The sequence below is a fragment of the Micromys minutus genome (assembly GCF_963924665.1).
Source record: "Micromys minutus genome assembly, chromosome: 1".
NCBI classification, from domain to species: Eukaryota; Metazoa; Chordata; class Mammalia; order Rodentia; family Muridae; genus Micromys; species Micromys minutus.
The window spans coordinates 221,647,018-221,671,123 of record NC_137969.1 but is presented as its reverse complement, the minus strand read 5'-3'; the positions used below and the strand labels follow the sequence as shown (position 1 = coordinate 221,671,123).

At 40.5% G+C, this 24,106-nt stretch overlaps 1 protein-coding gene and 1 pseudogene across 2 annotated transcripts; one reads left to right on the top strand and one right to left on the bottom strand.

The window, feature by feature from the left end:
• Positions 1-1,171: 1,171 nt before the first annotated feature.
• CHURC1 (churchill domain containing 1) lies at positions 1,172-13,758 on the bottom strand. The gene is made up of 4 exons (XM_080935624.1): positions 13,671-13,758; positions 9,742-9,877; positions 7,420-7,490; positions 1,172-1,355 (listed from the first exon to the last, which is right to left on the bottom strand). Exons 1-4 carry the CDS (start codon positions 13,707-13,709, stop codon positions 1,263-1,265), a joined length of 339 nt encoding a protein of 112 aa, XP_080791750.1. The 5' UTR covers positions 13,710-13,758; the 3' UTR covers positions 1,172-1,262.
• A 30-nt stretch (positions 13,759-13,788) lies between these two features.
• Positions 13,789-22,372, top strand: LOC308417470 (small ribosomal subunit protein eS17-like; annotated as a pseudogene). Its single transcript has 2 exons — positions 13,789-13,978; positions 21,967-22,372. The product of its transcript is annotated as a small ribosomal subunit protein eS17-like (transcript).
• The last annotated feature ends 1,734 nt before the right edge of the window (positions 22,373-24,106 follow it).

Sequence of the window (24,106 nt, the reverse complement as noted above, 5' to 3'; positions counted from 1 at the left end):
TTTTCAACCATGTGCTCTTCTGGGATAGGCTTCCATGTAGGCCACAGTACCTTCATCACCATGTCTCCCTTCTTAGCCTCCTAACAGTTCCTCTGATTTCCCTTGTTTTAGAAGACCTTGGCAGTTTTGAGAGACACTGGCAGGTAGTCTGCTGAACTGAACTAGCATGTGAGTCTTCTGATCAGACAGATTATGGTTCGCTGAGAAGATCCTCAGTGTCATCACTGGGAAGATCCTCACACTGTCATATCAAGGATGACTGGCATCATTGATGGAGCCAGTGCTTGTAAAGCTTCTCTCCACAGTCACTCCTCACTCTCTTTCCATGCTACTCTTCAGAAGGAAGTCACTTCGTACACAGCGCACACTGACAATCAGAAATCCCTTCCTACCCCTGCTCCTGCCTTCTTCTCTTCCTTACTTATCCACCCACCCAATCATTGTTATCAGCATGGACTTATGGAAATTTAGTGCATATTCTGGGCTATAATTCAAAACAGCAACTTACTCATTTTCAAATTATTAAAGCTATGTTCACTGAGAGCTCCTGTCTGACCATCCCTTAATCCAGCGGCTCTCAACCTGTGGGTCTAGATCCCTTTTGGATTGAACAACCATTTCACAGGGGATATGTTGGATATCCTGCATATCAGCTATCTGAATTAAAATATATAACTAGCAAAATTACAGTTAAGAAGTAGCAATGAAAATAATTTTATAGTTGGAGGTCAGCACAACGTGAGGAACTGTATTAAAGGGTCACAGCATTAGGAAGGTTGAGAACCACTCCTTAATCAATGTGGTTTTTGTTATATATATGTATCTCTGTGTGTGTGTGTATGTATGTATGTGTATATGTATACATATATATACATATATACACACACATATACATATATGTTTGGTTTTGAGATATATTCGGTGGCACAAAATGCTCTAATTTCTGCCCCATTCCGTCATTTACTTTTGCAAGGAGTCCTGGGTTCCTTTGACAGGAAACCATCTGAGTGCAGAAGTGCTTTGGTTCTAGTCAAATAACCACTGGCAAAGACATCTGACTCTACCTGCGCTAATGTGTACCAGGGACTTTGGCAGGGCAACTCAACTCCAAGAAACAACAGAACCCCAAATTACTTTTTCATCCAAATAGGAAACTTTAAACAGAAAAGAATACATACAAACAACTTTAATAATTAGACAAACCATTAGATTTGCTATATTTTAAACCAACCCAACATAGTTACAACAGAACCGCAGGAGGCTTAGAATAACAGAGTCATTTGTCGGGGGTCATCAGGGAGAATACTGATAGTATCTTCAGCTTTACCACACAACAGACACAGCATGGTATATTCCTAGAACAAGACAAAGTACAAAATTACTTCAAGGGACAGAGAGAAAAATGCTCTATAAACTGTTGCTCAATAAAGCTTCCCTACAAATTGTCACTGATAACCTTCCTGCACATTAGATTAGTTCTTCAAAACCTATTAGTAATGCTTTAGGTGTATCTGAATCCTTCTGGAGCCTTTTGTTTATGCAAACTCTCATCATGTATGCAAGACTGGTACATACTGAAGTTTGTGGCTATTTCTTGGCTTAAGAAAGCATATATATTTAGCTTGGTGTTTCTTTAAAACTAAACAAAGATATCTGGACTGGGACTGAACATAGCTCAATTGGTAAAGCACGTGCCTAGCATGCACAAAGCCCTGATATTAATCTCCAGCACAGCACAAAGTGGGTATGATAGCACACAACTGTATCCCAGCACTCAGGAGGATCAGGAGTTCAAAGCTAGCCTGGACTCCAGGAGATCTTGCCTTAAAAAACAAAACAAAACAGAACAAAACCCAAAAAACCAAAAACCACAGCACTACCACCAACAAAAAAACAAAACAAAGCAGAACAAAATAAAGACCAGTGAGGTGGCTCAGCAAGTAAAGGGCACTTCCTGTGCAAGCCTGGGGACCCCAGATTGATCCCAGCAGAGTACACAGTGGGAGAATCTACTTCTGAGGGTGGTCCTCTGACCTCTACACGTTCCAATGCAAACATGTTCATCACACACACACACACACACACACACACACACACACACACACGATACATAACGAAGCAGATTGGATGTATATTTATAAGGACAAATTCTTGTTCTTTGGGTCTTTCCTTTCCAGGATACTTATGCAACAGGAGGAGAAAAAAACAGAATTTTTTTTTTTTTCAGAATTTTCAAACTGAAAAGCTATCTTTATCAGCCCTAGGAAATAAAAAAAGTATATTAAGTTCACTAGCAAGCATGCCTCATACTGAAACAGTTAATTGCCTGAGATTATAGCTATTTAAGTATCTAAGAAATTTCATGGATCTGGTGTGTGTGTGACAAGTGTCTAGACTGCCAACAGAAGGCGATTTACTTTAAGCACAATTCCTTAGGGCAAAGTCCTGTTCTGACAATTGACATAGATGTATGTCCTTTAAACTTTTTTATTTAAAATATTTTTATTTTGTTTACAAAAACGAGTATCTATGTTGAATCTACATAGTCTCCACACCTGATGCTCTATTGCTAGCTGTCTGGAAATGGATCCGTCAGTTAGTTTCTTGTTAGTTTCTTGGGTCTAGACAGTCATGAGAGAAGGTTGCTGAGCTCAACAGAGACGAGGGCATAAAGACCCTAAAGAAGACAAGTCTCGCTAATTTATAATCTTACCAGATTATATCATACATTATATCAGTTTTTTTTATGTGATGTGTGCTAGTTTGGTAAAGGTCATGGTGCATTCTTTGTTCATGACTGGTCACTGTGCATAACATCGAAAACCAACTTTCTATTTCAACTGTCAGGCAAGCAGCAGGCAGCAGACAGCCTGCTTCTTAAACACTGTTCTTAAATTAACCAATCAGCCAGCTGATTGATTATATAAAATAACACACAATAATCTACCTCTACAAAATATTTACTGTTGTCAAATACTTCTACTTGCTGAACCCACTAGAAATCACTATTGGGAGGCAATCTCTTATTGGAAACAAAGACGAAAGTAACAAAGTGTGATGGAGAACATTTTCAATTACACATAGGCTAAGGCAGGGGGATCATCAGCCTGAACTATACAGCAAGACCCTATGTCAACACAAACAGACAAATACACACACATAGGAGGGAGTGGGAGGGAGGGACGGGATGACCGTGTGAAGCCATACACAAGCTGAGTTCTGAGTGAAACTACAGCTCAGCTGGAAGTGTGCTTGCTCTGCAAGCATGAAGACTAAGGTCTAATCTCCACTATGACTCAAAACAAAACAAAATCTAAACAGCAACAAAAGAAAAATGTTTGTTAAAAGGAGGAGGGAACTGGATTTTCAACTAAGCTAACCTCTGTAAGTTTCTAGTCAATGCTCTCAAGCTTTTCGATGTTATGTACAGTGGCCAGTCATGAACAAAGAATGCACCATGACCTTTACCAAACTAGCACACATCACATAAAAAAAACTGATATAATTAATGTATGATATAATCTGGTAAGATTATAAATTAGTGAGATTGGTTATACTTGTACCCTTTGATTTATAGGCAGCCTCAACTGCAAATCTCACTGTAAGTCAAAGATCTGGAATTCAAAAGCAGTTTCCCATGGGAGCATATGTGGCAATCAGACTCTCAGGAAAATGCCCGCATCATTTAAATTTGCACTGTACAAAGGCTGTGGACTCTAACTACATATTCTGGGGGAAAAGTATGCCTAGACTACAAGCTGAGATGCCAGCTCCTGTGCTACAAGGGCTGTGGTGAGATCAGGACCTTTTACCAAGCTGTCCAAGTGGGAAGATGCAAAGGCCCCATCAAAGATTACAATCTCCCATTAAAGATCACAATCATGTGATATATATATATATATATATATATATATATATATATATATATATATATAGTACTCTGTACTTCTCTATATATCATGACCCCTGTCATTAAAACACAGAAAAGAGAATGAGAGAAAAAAGGCAAAGAAGCAGTTAGAAATTATTTTAAAAGATAGGGGTAGGCAGTCAAGCAATATGGACTTCAAGCTAAGGAGATGATGGTTAAACCCAGATCTGGAAAAGACAGAGTGAGTTAGAATGGCACAGGGTTCCGCAGGCTCAGAAAGCCTATGGAAGGTAAATTTAACAAATGAAAATGAAGGGAGTACAGAAATGGAAATGAGAAGAGCTGGCTAAGGAAATATTCTAAACCAAACCTTGCAGTGCACACTCGGAGAGAAGGCAGGAGGACTCCCAGTGCTACATAATGGGACACTCAAAAAAGAAAAAACAAAACTATTCATGTAAAAACGAAAAAGAAGTAAAAAGTTGCTTCCAGAATGGGCCACAGAAGTAGCTAAGTGAAACAAGTTAAATCATTTTTAACAAAATAAGAACTAAATATGGGGACTGAAGAGATCACTTAGCAGTTAAGAGTACTGACTGCTCTTCCAGAGGTCCTGAGTTCAATTCCCAGCACATGGTGGCTCACGGCCATCTGTAATGGGATCTGATGCCCTTTTCTGGTGCATCTGAAGACAGCTACAGTGTATTCATATACATTAAATAAATAATTTTTAAAATAATTTTTAAAAAGGGCTGGAGAGATGGCTCAGTGGTTAAGATCATTGACTGCTCTTCCAGAGGTCCCGAGTTCAATTCCCAGCAACTACATGGTGGCTCACAACCATCTGTAATGGGATCTGATGCATTATTCTGGTGTATCTAAAGACAACAGTGTACTCATACACATGAAATAGTATTAAAAATAATTTTAAAAAACTTAAGTATGTTTAATATAATTTTAAAACATTAAAAAGTTATATGTATTTGTGTGTATGTGCTACAGATGAGAATATTTAAGGACAGTGTCTGTAGGGGCCAAAAGAGGGCACTGGATAATATAAATATAAATATAAATACAAATATAATATACAAATTTCAACCTAGAAAAGATGCTGGAGACAGTACCATGAGATTGTCCAGGAAATGAGGTAGTGCAGCTTTCAAGAAAAAGAAGTATAATCCTCCTGTGGTGGGAAAGAGGGAGCAGAGGCTGATGATGAAAACTACTTCCTATGGGGTATGTCTGGAAGAGCTGAGGGGAGGGAGCAAGGCTGGGATCATTGTGCTGTAGCAAGAATGGCTGTGAAAGGCCAACAAGGAAGTATAAAGGAATACGGTTAAAAGCCATCCGCTGGCTGAGTACCGGATGTGGGTTGAGCAGAGCCAGGTGCTGGTAAGTAAGACTGCACTGAGCACAGCAGAAGAGCTTCTGTCCTCAGAGTGGTAATTACCCAAACATGGTGACTACAGCCACCTTCCCTTTTCCTTTTCTTGTGTCTACCTGGAGTAATTTCGGGGGCTGTTGGAAGGTGGCTGCATTCAGTCAAGGAAAATGACGGACTTGGTCTTACAGAAGAGCTTCACAACAGCTCTCTCAGGACAGAAGGCAATTTCAATATCCAGTCAGGGGTTCTAAAGACCTCATGTGCACTCACAGGAGAGACATGCAGGCGCTCATTTCCTCTCATAAAAGCAGCTAGGGGGTTTTAAGCCATGAAATTGTCATTCTTCTTTGGCCACTACTATTCCCTGAATCATGGTTTTGTTCTAAGGTACACGTATTATATAAATACACAAAATCTGGATGTTAAAGAGCTATGGTCAAGATGTTTAGACTGACCAAAACATTTGAGATCACACACTGACACATGTGACTAAGCTCTTTCTTTTCCATGTAAACTATGAGTGAGGGACGAGGGACGGCTCAGCAGTTAAGAGCAATTTCTGTCCCTACTGCTCTTGTGGGAGACCTCGGTTCAGTATACAGCACCCACATGCCAGCCAGCTCATGCCTTGTGTGGCTCCAGATCCCCTGTGGATCCAGAAGATCAAATGCCCTCTTCTGGCCTTCATGGGGACCAGCACAAATGTGGTAGACAATATACATGCAGGCAAATAATCATACACAGAATAAAAGAAGTAAAACTTAGGGGCTGGAGAGAGGGCACAGTGATTAAGAGCATTGGCTGCTCGTCCAGAGGACCTGGGTCCAATTCCCAGCAACCATTGGCAGATTACAATTGTAACTCCCTGACACCTTCTTGGAGCTTCTGTGGGCACTGCACACACATGGTACATAGACATATATGCAGGCAAAACACCCACACACGAGAAAGTAAAATCAAATAAAATCTAAAAAAAAAAATTAAAAATAAATAAAACTTAAAATACCACTGATTTTATGGTTATACTGCAACTGATTATTTTTTATCTTCCTAAGTAAATACTATTCAAATTTAAATGACTTGAAAAACTCCCTTGACTGTTGAAAGTTCTAACCTGACATCCTACACTTGATCTTAGCCAAAAGGCCAAGAAGAGATCTAACCTGACATTCTCATCTTGTGGATAAATAGGAAATTCACACAAAGTCAGTCTAAAATCGTGAAAACAAGTGCCTCGAGAGAGAGCGCTGGGTCCCACTGTGTCCAGAGCTGGGCCCACTGCTGTCCGGTTTTTCTTCCTGATCATCAGACCCATGAATGTTCAGCAACTGTGGGCCTACACCAGAGGCCAAAGTTCTTCACATGTTCTCCTGACTGCAAGAAAATAGAACAGATCTCCTTTCTCTGGTGGCTCTGCTTTATCCTCCAACCTTGACATGGCCATCTCGAAATTTAGCTTAACAAATTAGAAAAAAAATTACTATACTTGAAACCCAAGAGTGGCTCAAATCTACACGCTAACAAGAGCAAACAAAGACAGCCTCCTTGTCAGTCTCATACCCACTAAGAGGGTTGGACAACAATGGAATTCACTATGGACCTGCCTCTGGCTCCCTAGTGCTGGGATTAAAAGCACGTGCTACTACTTCTGTTACCACCCAGCAGCCAACACCTGAAGTAAGCCACTGGAGAAAAGGTGCCACAGTAGTAATCTCATAAAAACCTGTAGTGGCAGACTAGAGAGAAGGCTCAGCAGTGAAGAACATTTGCTGCTCTTACAAAAGACCCAGGTTCAGTTCCTACTACCCACAAGGTGAATCATAATCATCTGTTACTCCAGGTCTAGGGAATCTAGGGCCTTCTTCTGTTCTATGGAGGAACCTCACACACACACACACACACACACACACACACACACACACACCCGGACAAACACAGAGACAAACAGGGCTGAAATGTCATTATTAAGTACTCATTTTGATTTGTGACTCATGTCACAAGATGTACAGATCCACCCACTTTTAAAGTTTCCCAGCATGCACAGGTAAAGACATGGGTGGGCCCCAATAATAACTGCTAGCACTTCATTACAAAAATATGTGTAGATATTCAAGAATACTTTTAGTCTTTGTCCCTCCTCAACAATACCCATATACACAGTTACCTGAAATTCATCCATGATGCTGAATGTATACTCATGTCTGGCTACTACATGATGACAATTCTTACACAGATCTGCAAAAAAAACAAAAAAACAAAAAACAAAAAAAAAACATAATGAAGTCTGGAAAAGTTTGTTAAGACAATGAAATTTCTATTCTCAACATATAGTACTTAAAAGGATTTTTAACTATCACATTTAATACAGCAGGAGACCCATTAGAACACTGGCCTTCAGAAATCCAGATTTTGTCACAACTTTACATAATTAGGATCTGAACTAAAGGGCTTATTGTGCACATGTTAACTACCATGGAAAACTCCCACTGGAAAGCAGCAAGCAGACACTTAGGTGCTGTTTACCTCTGCAGTACTAGGGACCAATCCTAGAGCAGGCTCACTACCACTGACCATGATCCCAATCTTGTATTTCTAAGTCAAGGTCTCACTAAGTTGCCTAGGTTGGCTTTGAACCCACTCTGCAGCCCAAGCAGGCCTTGACCTCTCAGACTCCTGAGTAGCTGGGATCAAACTGGCAAGATTGAGTAAAGGCACTTGTTACCAAGTAGCTAGGATGAAAGGTCTGTGCCACCAAAGCTAGTCCTGTGTGTTTTTAAAAGTGTGGACCGCTGTTATTCTCAGGAACAACAGTAACCAGGGATAAAGAAAAACAACTGTGGGCATGAAAGTGAATTTGAGGTAACAAAATGATCTACTAAAGACAAAAACAATGTAACAATAATTGATAAACTGTAGCTACTATGTACCAGATACTCTTTAAATATGTTTTTAGCTATTCCTGCAATTGCAAATTCAATGAAACATAATATTATTACCACTTTATCAGGAAACAAAGGCAGCTGTGGTGAGTAAACAGATGACTACAGAGATATGAGGTTTGGAGGCAGAAGTTTTAACCCAAGAATGTGACTCTTACTCATTATGCTCTACTACCTCAAAAAAAATTTTTTTAAAGGGGACACAGGACACAGGCTTAAAGAGGAAGGCAGAAACACCTTCTGGGGTATTTCTAACTGCCCAAGCCTATTCTAAGAGCTTGATGTTTTTCAGACTTATCTTTAAAAATATCAGCATACTTGTCCCTTATTCATATTCACAACATACTGAGAACCAGAAGAAAAACAAAAAGGAGATGTGAGTAGTTTAAGTATTCATCACAATGTATGGGTGCTAACATGTACATATGGGGCTGGAGAGATGGTTCAGTGGTTAAGAGAACTGACTGCTTTTCTAAAGGTCCTGAGTTCAATTCCCAGGAACCACACATGGTGGCTCACAAACATCTGTAATGGGATCTGAAGCTCTCTTCTGGTGTGTCTGAGGTCAGCTATGATGCATAAAATAAATAAATAAAAATTTTAAATGTGCATATGTCATGTACACATGTTAGTACATATAACATGCACATATGACATGCACATGTAATTTGCACATACACTTCCTTCACATGAAGAACTTCTTGCCTTTGTTCTCAAAGTGCATTCACTTTCTCTTGCATGTGTTTTCCTAGGGTTGAGGATGGGAAGGTCCAGTTATAAAAGCAAGAGAAGGACGCACCAGATGGACAGTGGGACAAGAGGCCAGAGCAGGTAAAAAACACAGAAGCAAAGTGGAAAATACCAAAGCATGTCAGGGTCATTCAGTACCAGGGAAAATGGCGCTACACTGTGACATTCTCCCACTCTCTTCTTCCCTTCCCCTCCTCTTCAGCCCTGCTTGCCTTTGGACCTCTGATCCTCCCCTCCTTCCACTACCTGAGTGCTGGAACAGCAGGGATGAAACACCACACCAGGCTGCTCCTGACCTTTATGCCTACTGGAGGACCCCATTCCATTCAAATCCCATGAATCTAAGGTTAAAAAAAAACCCGGCTAGGAGTAGTGGCTCAGGCCTTTAATTCTAGCACTTGGGAAGCTGAGGCAGGACAACCATGGGCTATAGAATTAGTTCTGGACTAGCCTGAGCTATAAAATGAGATCTTACCTCAAAAAAACTAACCAAGAAGTCATCTCATTTGAGGTAATATAAAGTCTTTACAGCTGGCTGGGCATGGTGGCACACATCTATAATCTAAACGCTGAAGAGGCAGAAGCAGGAAGATCATTAGACCTACATGTTCTATTATTCACAGCGTGGAGATGCTGGGTAAAGGAGGTCCTAACTGTATTTTCCTCTCAGTAACTTAGCAGTAACTATGCACTGTAACACAACACTGAATGTGCCCTCAGAACACTCATCCAACACAACAACTTCTGAAAGCTGAGGCCTGTTAACAGATCTGTATTTCAAAACTAACCCTACTTACGGTCATAGGTAACTATTTCTTCTCCATCTTCTTCTTTCAGGGATCTGTTTGTGATCAGCATAAAGTCCCGCCTATTGCACACGGCACAGCCTGCGAAGTTCAGTAAGAATGACCCATTCTCCAGACAGGTGCTTCCCTAGAATATGAGAACAGGAATTCTCTCATACTTTGAAACCTTTGGTAAAACTGACCAAGTGACTCAAAGTCTCTACAGGCCAGAAACAGCCAGAACACATCTGCTCAAAGTACTTTTTTTTAAAAAGAATTCTTTATTTGAGTCTTCAGACACACCAGAAGACGACATCAGATTCCATTACAGATGGTGTGAGCCATTATGTGGTTGCTGGGATTTGAACTCAGGACCTCTGGAAGAGCAGTCAGTGCTCTTAACCATTGAGCCATCTCTCCAGCCCCGTCAAAGCTCAAAGTACTTTTTAAAGTAACTAGCTTTCCTACAGAATTAATACTTAAAAGGCTACTTGATGCACATGTTAAGTCCATGAATTTCTAAGGACTACAAGTGTCTTTGCCAGAGAACAGTAGGGCTAGGGATGTGGCTCAGTGGTAGAGCATTTGTCTAGCATCTGTGAGGCTTTAGCTGCAATCCCTGTATCAGAGAGCAAACAAATTTAAGTGAACTAAGTCCAAATACTTAGAAACAATAGGGGAAAATAACATTTGATACAAAAAAAAAATATCAGAAAATTTAAAAAGTATTTTTAAATGATAGTCCAAAAACCTAGAATTAAATCAATCAAAATATAAACAAACAAGTCACTACTAAAGTTAAGTGTACACACTATTGAAAGGATTTCTTCCCATGCCTTTGCTAATACCACAAAATAAACTAGTGAATCTTACAAATCTGAGGGTCAGACATGGTGGTACATGCACTCAAGAGGCAGAAAGGCAGATCTTTGAGTCTGAGGCCAGCCTGGTCTACAGAGTGAGTTACAGGACAGTCAGGACAACACAGAGAAATCCTGTCTTCAAAAACCAAAACCATCCAACCAACCAACAAAAATCTTCCAAGTTTGAGAAAACATGAAACTACAGGACAACGTAAAGCATTCTCATCATTTCAGATCACACAGTCGCTGTAACTATAAGGTTTATGTATGCTACTATGTATGTTCTGTCAGGAAATGTTCCCAATTAAAACAATTAAAAACAGAGGGCTGATGAGGCCAGTGGTTTAGCTTGATTGGGGGAGCAGTTACATGAAGCCCTGGGTTCAATAGCGGGTACCAAATAAATGGAGAGGTACCTTGCTACCGTGCCTCCCCTTTTATTTTACTTGGAATAAAGTTCTCTTGCTACTGCTGGGGGGTGGGGTGGGGAGAATGAACCAGCTGTCTCTCTTTTTTTTAATGAAAAAAAAAAAAAAAACCCAAAAAACAAAAACCAGTGTATGTGTCTTTGTCTCGGTGTATGAGTAATAAGTGCAGTCCCTGTGTAGGCCAGAGGAGAATACTGGATCTCCTGGGCCAGAGCTAAGGCTGCTGTGAGCCACCTGACGTGAGTGGTGGGAACAGAACTGCAGTATTAAATGCTCTTGACTTCCGAGCCATCGCTCCAGCCCCTAACAACTCTGTTAACAACCTCCACTGGAATCTTTTCCTCATGGTTCCCAGTGTGCATGGTCATCATTAAAACTAATAAAACCCCTTTTCTAAATTAAAAAAAGAAGCATGGACTAAAATACAGTATAGAAAAATAATAAAAGTAGAGACATACAGAATAATTATAAGCAAACAGCAGAACCACCAGTTAAGTTAAAAAGCAAAACAAAAACAAAAAACACTTCTTACATTCCAGAAGCTTCTCCCCCACTTTTTGTTGTTAAAAGATTTATAGTTATTTTATGTACATCAATACCTGCCTGGTACTCATGAGGCCAGAGAGTGGGATCCCCAGAACTGGAGTTATAGACAGTTGCTGGCTGCCATGTGGGTGCTAGGAACTGAATCTAAGTCCTTTGCAACAGCACCAGTCACTGAGCAATCTCTCTGGCCCTTAGATGACCACTCGTGATCATGCTCTGAGTAGCAGCCATCAATACAAAGTCTTTAGAGTAATGTCTTGCTTCCCAACCCATATTTGTCTGCGTGATTTAATGCTGCACTTCTGTGCTCTTTCACCAATACTGTCAGACTAAAGTCAGACTGCTGTATCTAAGTCTAGTGTTTCTGAGTTCTTTAACCTCTGCACTACTGACACTGGGGCATACAGTCCTTTGCTTTGATGACTGTCCTCTGTATCACAGCGTAATACTTGGTCTCTACCCATTAGACGTCAAGGAGCTCCTTCACTGTGACAATCAAGTGTCTCTGTATATTGCCAAATCCCCCTGGGAGGCAAAACCACTTCCCCTTGAAAGCTGATGCTCTATGCTAACTCACATTCACATCCCTACTCTTAGGCTATTTCCTTTTATGAACACGAGTTTTGCTCTAGCCGACAACTACGAATAGTGATTTTACAAACATTCTTATACACACTGCCAGGAGATATGCACAGGCATTTTTCTAGAATAAGCACTCCTGTGTCATTCCAGTGGCCATTTAAATTTGATAATGAATGCTAATCATTTTGTAAACCAAAGTGGTTGTGCCATAATGAAAATTCATGTAACAAAACAATTTCAAAAGACATATCTCTCACAAAAGAAGTTTGGTTTTTGTTTGTTTGTTTGTTTGTTTTCAAGACAGGTTATATAGCCTGGGCTGTCCTCGAACTAGAGCTATTGACCAGGCTGGCCTTGAACTTGTAGATCCAACTGTCTGTCTCCCAAGTCCTGGGATTCGAGGCATGTGGTATCTCCCTCCCCTATCACTCACAAAATATCATAAGATATCATAAGAACTATGAAGATGTTTTACCTCCCAACCAATGCAAGAATCCTTCATCTTGCTATTTTCCTTCAGTTTCTTCCTCCTCTAAATCATCACCCAAAACCACCTTATAGCACCAGTTTGTCAATCAGACACCTCCAAACTGCAAGCTCATAAGCAGTCCTGAGCCTTGGTAGTCACTCCTTCACAGACTAGCAAAGCAATCTGTCTACACATATCAGTATGCAGTAACGATTCCCTAAAAGAAGGGTAAGAGTCAAGCCTCAAAACCTCCTAAGCCCGAGAGGAGCAAGACTTGAAATAAGGGTTGGGGGTATAGTTCCATTGGTAGAGTGTTTGTCTGGCAGGTACACACCGTGGGTTCAATCCTCCATCCCACGAAAGAAGAGAAGGAGCAAGGAAAAGAGAACCGGACAGTTGGGAAAGGGGGATCACAATCTAGTCTTAGCTCTCATACTTGGGCAAGTGATAGCTCCTCGCTGGGTACCAGTCCTACCGTCTTCAAACGTGGGTTAGAATAAGAGGCTGGGGGGGGGGGGGTGGCTCAGTTGGTGGGAAGTTTGCCTACCACGCACCAAGCTCTCGGTTCTATCCCTTACATTTTATAAATTGAGCCTAGGGGCGCACGCTTGTAATGCCAGCGTTCAGGGGGTATGTGGAAGGAGGACCAAAAGTTAAATCCTCCTCAGCTACATAGTGAGTTTGAAGTCAGCCTGGGCTACACAAAGTCTGTCTCCAAAAAAATGGATTCTAAAATGACCTCAGACGTTTATCCAGCGACACAATTAGGTAAAAGAATTTCATCAAATCGAGCTAGAGGATGAAGCCGGGATTGGAGTAGGGCCTGAAGGGCTGCTGTCAACTTGGGTGGGTAGGTAGTCATGAGAGGTTACCCGTTGTCCCCAGCAACCCACGAAAGCCGGAAGAACCGCTGACGTCAGCCACAAGGGAGGGGGCCTGCGGCCCGTGAGCAGGGTCACTGAGGTGACAGGACTGCAGAGTGGGCCCTGGCCTGTCTAGGAATATCGGTCGAATAGCAAGCCTCAGCGAGGCTCGTCGCGCCCACTTGCTCACCCGATTAGGGTACTCCTTCTCCACACAGTCCCCACACATCGTCACGCAGTTTACGGAGAACGTCCTCAACGACTCCCGGAAGGTAAAACCTCGCGAGAGCAGAGACTTTGACTGCCGCATGCGTTCTAAGAACGCCACGGCTGAAGTCTCCGCCCATAGCAACGGTTGTTACGCGGGACGCACCGTGATCTCCAAGCAACGGGGGTGCACCTGGGACTGGACGCAAAAACCTTCAGATATTGAAAAGATCCGAGGACTCAAAGTTGAGTTAAAAATCGGAAGCGGCTTTGAGCCTGAGAGAACGTCTAGTAGGCACCTTCTTGAATTCTAATAAACAAGGCGAATCACAGTACAGCAAAAAAGGGAATTGCCTTCTTGCTTCCATTTACTCCAGTTTCAAAAAACCAGAGTGATAGTTTAAATATCGTTTTTTGTGCTATAATAACAGATAAGAGATCAGACTTCAGAGGAGTGAGCAGGTGTTTGAGAAGAGAAGCTTAGAGTGCTGTCGAGAATCTACTAAATTATTTAAATTAGATTCTTATCATTTGCTGTGTACAAAAAAATCAATTCGAAATGGATCAAAACTCTTTATCTAAAACAGGAAATGTTGGGATTCTGTAAACCCCACCCCTCAGTTACCTGGCAACAGCCAGGTATGCTTCGCCCCAGTTACCTGGCACTATAAAAGGTACTGCTTACCCCTCCTCTCTCTCCTGCTCTCTTGCTCTCTTGTTCTCTCTTGCTCTCCCCCCCTTACCCCTTCTCTCCCTATTCCCTTCCCCCCTTTCTCTCCACATGTTCAAGGTTGACCTCTACTCCTCTACTTCTCTCCTTTCCTCTCCCCTCTCTTTCTCTCTCCCAGACTCTAATACCCTCTTTACTCCCCCCATGACCTGAATAAATTCTATTCTGTACTATACCGTCGTGTGGCTGGTCCCTGGGTGGGGGGATTCCCAACATGGGCCCCTCGAAGGCATCTCCCTTGCTCCCAGGCCTCCCTGCACTCCCATGGGCCAACCCCCACCCCCAAACACACACACCCGGGACTCTCTTCATCCTTTTTCTAACCTTGGTGCCCAGACGTCATCTATTAACTACATTGGTGTCCTGATGTGAGGAGATTAGATTTCTTCATGACCAGATATCTCTGTTTCTTAAAAGGAAACATTGAAACTTCCAGAAGAAATCATAGACGATAGTTGTCAAGACATTGGGTTAGAGGGGCTGGCTGGAGAGATGGCTAAGTCGTTAGAAGCACTGAATGCTGCTCTTCCAGAGGACCTGATTTCACTTCCCAGAACTCACATGGCAGCTCACAACTGTCTAACTCCAAGATCTGACACCCTCACATAGACACACATGCAGGCAAAACACCAATACGCATAAAATAAAAGTAAATAAATTAAAAAAAGACATTGGGTTGGACAGAACTTTTTCCAATAGCACAGCAATTAATACTAACAGAAACCAACCCTAAGTATCAATAGGCTACACTTTGTGAAAAAGTTTCAATTCAGCAAAGGACACAATTAGCAGAACAAACAGTCCACAGCAGGAGAAGACATCTTTACCAGCCATATTTCAGACAAGGGGCTGATATCCAGAATTTTCAAGAATCACAGAAACTTAATTTAAATACCAAGGAAACAAAACTGCCTGTCAATAAATGGGCAAGTGAATTGAATAGAAATAAGAAACACACATGGCCTATAAATAACTAAAAAGTGTTCAGTATCCTCAGTCATTAGGGAAGTGCAAATTAAAATTACTTTGCTATACCATTTCACCCCTGTTGGAATGGCATTATCAATAAATCTGACAGCAAATGTTGGAAAGGATATGGAGAAAAAGGAACTGTTACTCACTGTTGGTGGAAGGGCAACTTAATACAGTCATTTGGAAATCTCTCAAAAAATTAAAACCAGAACTAGCATAGGACCCTATGATTTCACTCCTGAGCATTTACCCAGAACACATAGGGATATTTACACCCCATGTTTTCCTGATTTATTCACTCTAGCAAAGAATTAAGATCAATCTAGTTGTTCTGTAAGACTCAAAGTGAGTTTTAACTACCAGGAGAACCCTCCAAGTGAGACATGAGAACAGAGTTCAATGCAAACACAAGATGTTTATTTTCTGGCACGTTGGGGTCACCCCTCAATCAGCCTCTCGTGGCCAGTGACTAGAAGGAGACCCCAAATGGCTATGACAAGCAGTTTTTATACTTCTTAGGGGTGCAGGTTACATCAGAAAGATTACAGTTTAAACTTATTGGCTGAGCATATTGACCTTTGAATCTATTGGTTAGCAAGCATTAAACTGCCAATTATGACACACATTCAAATTCTATCTGGGACCAGAGGGTCAGGTGACTATCAGTCAGTGCATTCTTTGGTTTTTAAAGAATGTTCCTGCTCCTCCTGAGAACTGTGAGGAGAAAATGGGACTTGGCCTAGCCTTGACCTGAGGTGGTGGGTGTAAGGCTGGCGAAAGACCCCAGAGTCCTTTAATTTATTAACAGATTTAAAAAAAAGAGAAAAACCTCTATATATAAAAAATGGAGCTAGGCAGTGGTGCACATGACTTTAGACCCAACACTTGGGCAGCAGAGGCAAGGTGATCTCTGTGCATTTAAAGCCAGCCTGGTCTAGAGAGCAAGTTCCAGGACAACCAGGACCACACAGAAATACCCCTTTTCAAGAACATACAAAAACAGTTCTCAAGAAAAACTGGAATCACAAAATTTGTAAGAAAATGGGTGAATTTATAATATTAAGCTAGGTAATAAAATCTCGGGAATGGAAAAAAGTTATCCACCACAATATGCAGAATGCAGTCACTAGTATATGTGTATGAATATAAATAGATGTGTCTGTGGTATAGTATTACATATAGAAAAAGAAAGTATAGCAGTTAATTCATTAAACTGCTTTGACTCCTGGTAGGTCTCAGGCTGCACACGCCCAAGAGCTCTGGATTTGAAAATGAAAGACACACACACACACACACACACACACACACACACACACACACACACAGGTCAGCTGATTTTGATATGCTTTGACTAGCTCAATGGTTAGGCACTTCTAAACTTCCCCATGACTAACCCGATTTTCCCTCAGGTATTACCTTCTGAGCGGCAGCCCCACCCCTGCTCCGCTCCTGCCACCCTCCCCCCTTTCCACCTACATTGCTGAATAGTTTTTCTTCTGCAGCTCTTAAATATGATCTTCCTCTCTCTCTCCATCCCTTGCCCACACAATCTAAAAGTCCCAACCTGTCTCCCTGCCCAGCCATTGGCTGTACAACAATTCTTTATTACCAGTCAAAGCCAGCTGGGGGCAGGGACCCTCAGGTCTAGAAGCACAGCTTTTGGGAGCCAAAATAAACAATTCCCAACATCTCATTCTTTCTGTCCAAATTAAAAAGAGGCTTTTTCTTCTCTCAGAAATAAATTGAGCATAATCAACACAATTATGAAAATTACATATTGTGCTATAAAATTAATATCCAGTCCATCATATTTGTCAATTAGGTAAAGTACTCTACTATTTATCCTGACTTAATGAGGTTACAATTCTGAATCTTTACTAGCCATATTTCAGACAAGGGGCTGATACCCAGAATTTTCAAGAATTACAGAAACTTAATTTAAATACCATGGAAACAAAACTGCCTGTCAATAAATGGGCAAGTGAATTGAATAGAAATAAGAAAGACACATGGCCTATAACTATTTTATTGGCTATTCTCTGTATCCATATTTCAGATATTATCCTCTTTCCCCCAATTCCACTACCCTCCTTCTCTGGTTGCCTCCATGAAGGTGTTCCCTCTCCCAACCACACTCTTTCACCTCAGCACCTTGGCATTCCCTTACACTGGGAAAATGAGTATTTTCTGGACCAAAGGTCTCTCCTCTCACTGATGCCAGAGAATGCTGTACTCTGCTGCATATTCACCTGGAGACATGGGTTTTTTCATGAGAACTCATTGGTTGGTGTTTTAGTCTCTGGGAGCTGTGGTAGGTTTAGTTAGTTAATCATTTTGTTCTTCCCATGGGTTGCAGACCCTTTTGGCTCCTTCAGTCCTTTCTCTAGCTTCTTCATTGGGGTCCCTGTGTTCAGTCTGATGATTAGCTGCAAGCATCCTCCTCTGTATCAGTATGGCTCAGGCAGAGCCTCTGAAGAGGCATCCATATCAGGTTCTTGCCAGTAAGCACTACTTGGCATCAGCAATAGTGCTTGGGTTTAGTGGCTGCATATGGGGTGGATCCCCTGGTGAGGCAATCTCTGGATGATCTTTTCTCCAATTCCTAATCCTCTATTTGTAACTCTTTTCCTCCCATGAGTGTTTTGTTCTCCCTTCTAAGAAGGACTGAGGCATCCACCTTCTGGCCTTCCTTCTCTTTGAGCTTCATGAGTTCCATGAATTGTTTCTTGGGTATTCCAAGCTTTTTGGGTTAGTATCTGCTTATTAGTGAGTACATACCATGAGTGCTTTTTTGTGACTGGGTTACCTCACTCAGGATGATAGCTTCAAGTTCCATCCATTTGCCTAGGAATTTCATGAAATTATTGTTTCTAATAGCTGAGTAGTACTCCATTGTGTAAATGTACCACATTTTCTGTATCCATTCCTCTATTGAAGAACATCTTGTTTCTTTCCAGCTTCTGGCTATTATAAATAAGGCTGCTATGAACATAGTAGAACATGTATCCTTGCTAGATGTTGGATAGTTTGGGTATATATGCCCAGGAGTTGTATAGCTGGGTCCTCAGGTAGTACTATGTTCAATTTTATGAGGAACTGCCACACTGATTTCCAGAGTGGTTGTACCAGCTTGCAATCATACCAACAGTGGATGAGTGTTCCTCTTTCTCCACATCCTCGCCAGCATCTGCTGTCACCTGAGTTTTTTATCTTAGCCATTCTGACTGGTGTAAGGTGGAATCTCGGGGTTGTTTTGATTTGCATTTCCCTGATGGCTAGAAATGGTAAACATTTCTTTAGTTGCTTCTCAGCCATTCAATATTCCTCAGTTGAGAATTCTTTGTTCCTATTTTTAATAGGATTATTTGATTCTCTAGAGTTTAACTTCTTGAGTTCTTTGTATATATTGGATATTAACCCTCTATCAGATGTATGATTGGTAAAGATATTTTTCCAATCTGTTGGTTGCCATTTTGTTCTTTTGACAGTACCATTAGCCTTACAGATACTTTGCAATTTCATGAGGTCTCATTTGTTGATTCTTGCTCTTAGAGCATAAACCACTGGTGTTCTGTTCAGAAAAATTTCCCCTGTGCCTATGTGTTCTAAGCTCTTCTCCACTTTCTGCTGTGTTAGTTTCAATGTACCTGGTTTTATGTGGAGGTTTTTGATCCACTTGCACTTGAGTTTTGTACAAGGAGATAGAAAAGGATTGATTTGCATTCTTCTGCATGCTGACTGCCAGTTGAACCAGCACCATTTATTGAAGATGCTGTCCTTTTTCCATTGAATGTTTTTAGCTCCTTTGTCAAAGATCAAGTAACCATAAGTGTGTGGGTTCATTTCTGGATCTTTGATTCTATTCCATTGATCTACCTGGCTGTGTCTGTACCAGTACCTTTTGGGTTTTATCACAATTAATCTGTAATACAGCTTCAGGTCAGGAAGGATGATTCCCCTGGAAATTTTTTTATTGTTGAGAATAGTTTTTGCTATTTTTGGTTTGTTATTATTCCAAATGAATTTGCAAATTGCTCTTTCTAACTCTATGAAAAATTGAGTTGAGATTTTGAAAAGGATTGCATTGAATCTGTAGACTGCCTTAGGCAAGATGGCTATTTTTACTATGTTGATTCTTCCAGTCCATGAGCATGGGAGATCTTTCCACCTTCTGAGGTTTTCTTCAATTTCCTTCTTCAGAGACTTGAAGTTCTTGTCATACAAATTCTTCACTTGCTTGGTTAGGGTCACATCAAAGTATTTTATATTTCTTGTGACTATTGTGAAAGGTGTCGATTCTCTCTGAGAAAATTTCTTTCTGAGCTTGTTCATCCTTTGAGTCGAGGAAGGCTGCTGATTTGTTCAAGTTAATTTTATATCCAGTCACTTTGCTGAAGTTGTTTATCAGCTGTAGGAGATCTCTGGTGAAAATTTTGGGGTCACTTAAGTATACTATTATATCACTGGCAAATAGTGATATTTTGACTTCTTCCTTTCCAATTTGTATTCCTTTGGCCTCTTTTTGCTCTCTAATTACTCTGGCTAGTACTTTCAGTACTATATTGAATAGGTAGGGAGAGAGTGGGTATCCTTGTCTGGTCCCTCGTTTTAGTGGGTTTGCTTCAAGTTTCTCACCATTTAGTTTGATGTTGGCTACTGTTTGCTGTATATTGCTTTTACTATGCTCAAGTATGAGCCTTGAATACTTGATCTTTCTAAGACTTTTAACATGAAGGGGTGTTGAACTTTGTCAAACGCTTTCTCAGCATCTAAAGAGATGATCATGTGTGTTTTTTTTTCTTTGAGTTTGTTTATATAGTGGATTACATTGATGGATTTCCATATTTGAACCATCCTTGCATCCTTGGAATGAAGCCTACTTGATCATGATTAATGATAGTTTTGATGTGCTCTTGGATTTGGTTTGTAAGAATTTTATTGAGAATTTTAAACGAATGTTCATGAGAAAAATTGGTCTAAAATTCTCTTTCTTTGTAAGGTCTTTGTGTGGTTTAGGAATGAGTGTTATTGGGCTTCAAAGAATGAGTTAGGTAGTGTTCCCTCTGTTTGCACTTTGTGGAATAGTTTGGAGAGTACTTGTATCAGGTCTTCTATGAAGGTCTAATAGAATTTGGCACTAAACACATTTGGTCCTGGGCTTTTTTTTTTGGTTGGGAGGCTTTTGATGACTGCTTCTATTTCTTTAGGGGTTATGGATTTGTTTAAATGGTTTATCTGATCCTGATTTAACTTTGGTACCTGGTATCTGTCTAGAAAATTGTCCATTTCCTCTAGATTTTTCAGTTTTGCTGATTATAGGATTTTGTAGTAGGATCTGATGACTTCTTGAATTTCTTCAGTTTCTATTGCTATGTTTCCTCTTTCATTTCTGATTTTGTTGATTTGGATACTTTCTTTGTGCCCTCTAGTTAATCTAGCTAAGGGTTTATTGATCTTGTTGATTTTCTCAAAGAACCAGCTCCAGGTTTTATTGACTCTTTGTATAGTTCTTTTTGTTTCTATTTGATTGATTTCACCTCTGAGTTTGTTTATTTCCTGCCTTCTACTCCTCTTGGATGTATCTGCTTCTTTTTGTTCTAGAACTTTCAGGTGTACTGTCAAGCTTCTAGTATATTCTCTCTCCAGTTTCTTTTTGGAGGTGTTCAGAGCTATGAGTTTTCCTTTTAGCACTGCTTTCATTGTATCTCATAAATTTGTCTTTATTTTTGTTAAATTCTAAAAAAGTCTCTGATTTCTTTCTTTATTTTTTACTTGACCAAACTATCATTGAGTAGAGCATTGTTCGGCTTCCATGCGTATGTGGGCTTTTTGTTGTCTTTGTTGTTGTTGAAGACCAGCATTAGTCCATGGTGATCTGATAGGATGCATGGGATTATTTCAATGTTCTTGTATCTGTTGAAGCCTGTTTAGTGATCAACTATATGGTCAGTTTTGGAGAAGGTGCCATGAGGTGCTGAGAAGAAGGTATATTCTTTTGTTTTAGGATAAAATAGTCTATAGATGTCTCTTAAGTCCATTTGGTTCACAACTTCTGTTAGTTTCACTGTATCTCTGTTTGGTTTCTGCTTCCATGATTTGTCCATTGATGAGAGTGGGGTGTTGAAGTCTCCTACTATTATTGTGTGTGCTGCAATATATGTTTTGAGCTTTAGTAGAGTTTCTTTTATGAATGTGGGTGCCCTTGTGTTTGGAGCATAGCTGTTCAGGATTGAGAGTTCATCTTGATAGATTTTTTTTTTTTTTTTTTTTTTTTTTGATGAGTAAAAGTGTCTTTCCTTAATTTTTGATGACTTTTGGTTGAAAATTTATTTTATTCGATATTAGAATGCTTCTCCAGCTTGTTTCTTGGAACGATTTGTTTGAAAAGTTTTTTCCCAACCTTTCACTCTGAGGTAGTGTCTTTGTTGCTCAGATGAGTTTCCTGTATGCAGCAAAATGCTGGACCCTGTTTACATATCCAGTCTGATAGTTTATGGCTTTTTAATAGGAAACTGAATCCATTGACGTTAAGAGATATTAAGGGCTCTTTTATGGAGTCCCATCAACATGGACTGAGTTCGAACCAAAACTGTGAAGAAGGCAGCCCAGGTCATCATCTACACATACCTGGATAATGACTACACACACCTGGGTAATGACTTCCATACCAACAAGCTTGTGTGTGAAGAAATCGCCATTATCCCCAGCAAAAAAACTTTGGAACAAGATAGCCTGCTATGTCATGCCTCTGATGAAGCAGATTCAGGTCCTGTAAGATTATCTCTATCAAGTTACTGGAAGAAGAAAGAGAGAGGAGAGATAATTACATTCCTGAGGTCTCAGTCCTAGATCAGGAGATCATTGAGGTAGATCCTGACACCAAGGAAATGCTGAAGCTTCTGGACTTTGGCAGTCTCTCTAACCTCCAGGTCACTCAGCCTACAGTTGGGATGAATCTCAAAACACCATGTGGAGTTGTTTAATCTGTTATGACATATTTTTAATAAACCTGAAAACAGCAACAAAAAAAGAGCTATTAAGGAATAGTAATTGTTGTTTTCTGCTATTTTTGTTGTTAGAGGTAGAATTATGTTTGTATGCTTTTCTTCTTTGGGGTTTGTTGCAAGAAGATTGTTACTTTTCCTAGGGTGAAGTTTCCCTTTTTGTGGTGGAGCTTTCCATCTATTATTTGTTGTAGGGCTGGATTTGTGGATAAATATTGTGTAAATTTGCTTTGTCCTAAAATACCTTGGTTTCTCCATCTATAGTAACTGAGAGTTTTGCTGGATATAGTAACCTGGGCTGGGATTTTTGTTCTCTTAGGGTTTGTATGACGGCAGTCCAGGATCTTCTAGCTTTCTCTGTTGAGAAGTCTGGTGTAATTCTGATCGGTCTGCCTTTATATGTTACTTGTTCTTTTTCCCTTACTGCTTTTAGTATACTTTCTTTGTTTTGAATATTTGTTGTTTTGACTAGTAAGGGTCAGGAAAAATTTTTTTTCTGGTCTTATTATTTGGGGTTCTGTAGGATTCTTGTATATTTGTAGTCATCTCTTTCTTCTATAGATTTGTTGGAGATATTTACTGGGCCTTTTAGTTAGGAGTCTTTGCTCTCTTCTACACCTATTATCCTTAGGTTTGGTCTTCTCATTGTGTCCTGGATTTTCTGGATGTTTTGGGTTAAAAGATTTTTGATTTTTGCATTTTCTCTCACTGTTGTGTCAATGTTTTCTATGGTATCTTTTGCTCCTGAGATTCTCTCCTCCATCTCTTGTATTCTGTTCTTGATGCTTGCTTCTATGACTCCCAATGTCTTTCCTAGGTTTTCCAACTTCAGGGTTGTCTCCTGTGATTTCCTCATTGTTTATATTTCTGTTTTTGGTTCCTTCACCTTTTTGGTTGTGCTTTCCTGTAGCTCTTTAAGTGATTTTTGTGTTTCTTGTGTTTCCTCTTTAAGGGCTTCAACTTGTTTGCATGTGTTCTCCTGGATTTTCTGTACTTCTTTAAGTCTGTTATTTATGCACTTCTCAAGAACCTCCATCATCATCATGAAGTATGATTTTAAGTCTAAACTTGTTTTTTCTGGTGAGTTGGGATATCCACTATTTGCTGTGGTGGGAAAACTGGGTTCTGATGTTGCCAGGTTGTCTTGGTTTCCGCTTATTATATTTTTGTGCTTGCCTCTTGCCATTGGTGATGCTAGGTGATCTTGTTGTCTCTGACAGGAACTTGTCTCTCCTGTGGGTCTGTGGGCCCGTGGGCTTCTGAGAGAGATTGCTCCTGGGTGTTTAGCTCTCTGGGTAGACTGTGAGTTCTGATGGAAGTGGGCAGACTCTGGGTTTGGTCCTGAACAGTCTGTTCCCAGGCAGCACCAAGCTACCTGCACCCTGAGAGTTCCAGGTGGTCTCTCCCCGCATAGTCAGTGGAAAGGAAGTATGGACTCTCCTATGAGCTCAGGAGTGAGAGCTCTCTTGTGGCTCCTCTGGGCATCCAGCAATCTGCGGTCAGGTCGCCAGTCCTGATGAACGTGGGCCGGTTCTGACCTTGGGCCAGAAGTGTCTCTTCACCAATAAATATTTTTAAAAGTGTTCAGTATCCTCAATCATCAAGGAAATGAGAATTATAATTACTTTGACATACTAAAGTATTACTTGTATTATCATCAGAAAACCATCCTTTTTATATAATCTTCCTCAAAGCTTAATAACTTAAGTTTGA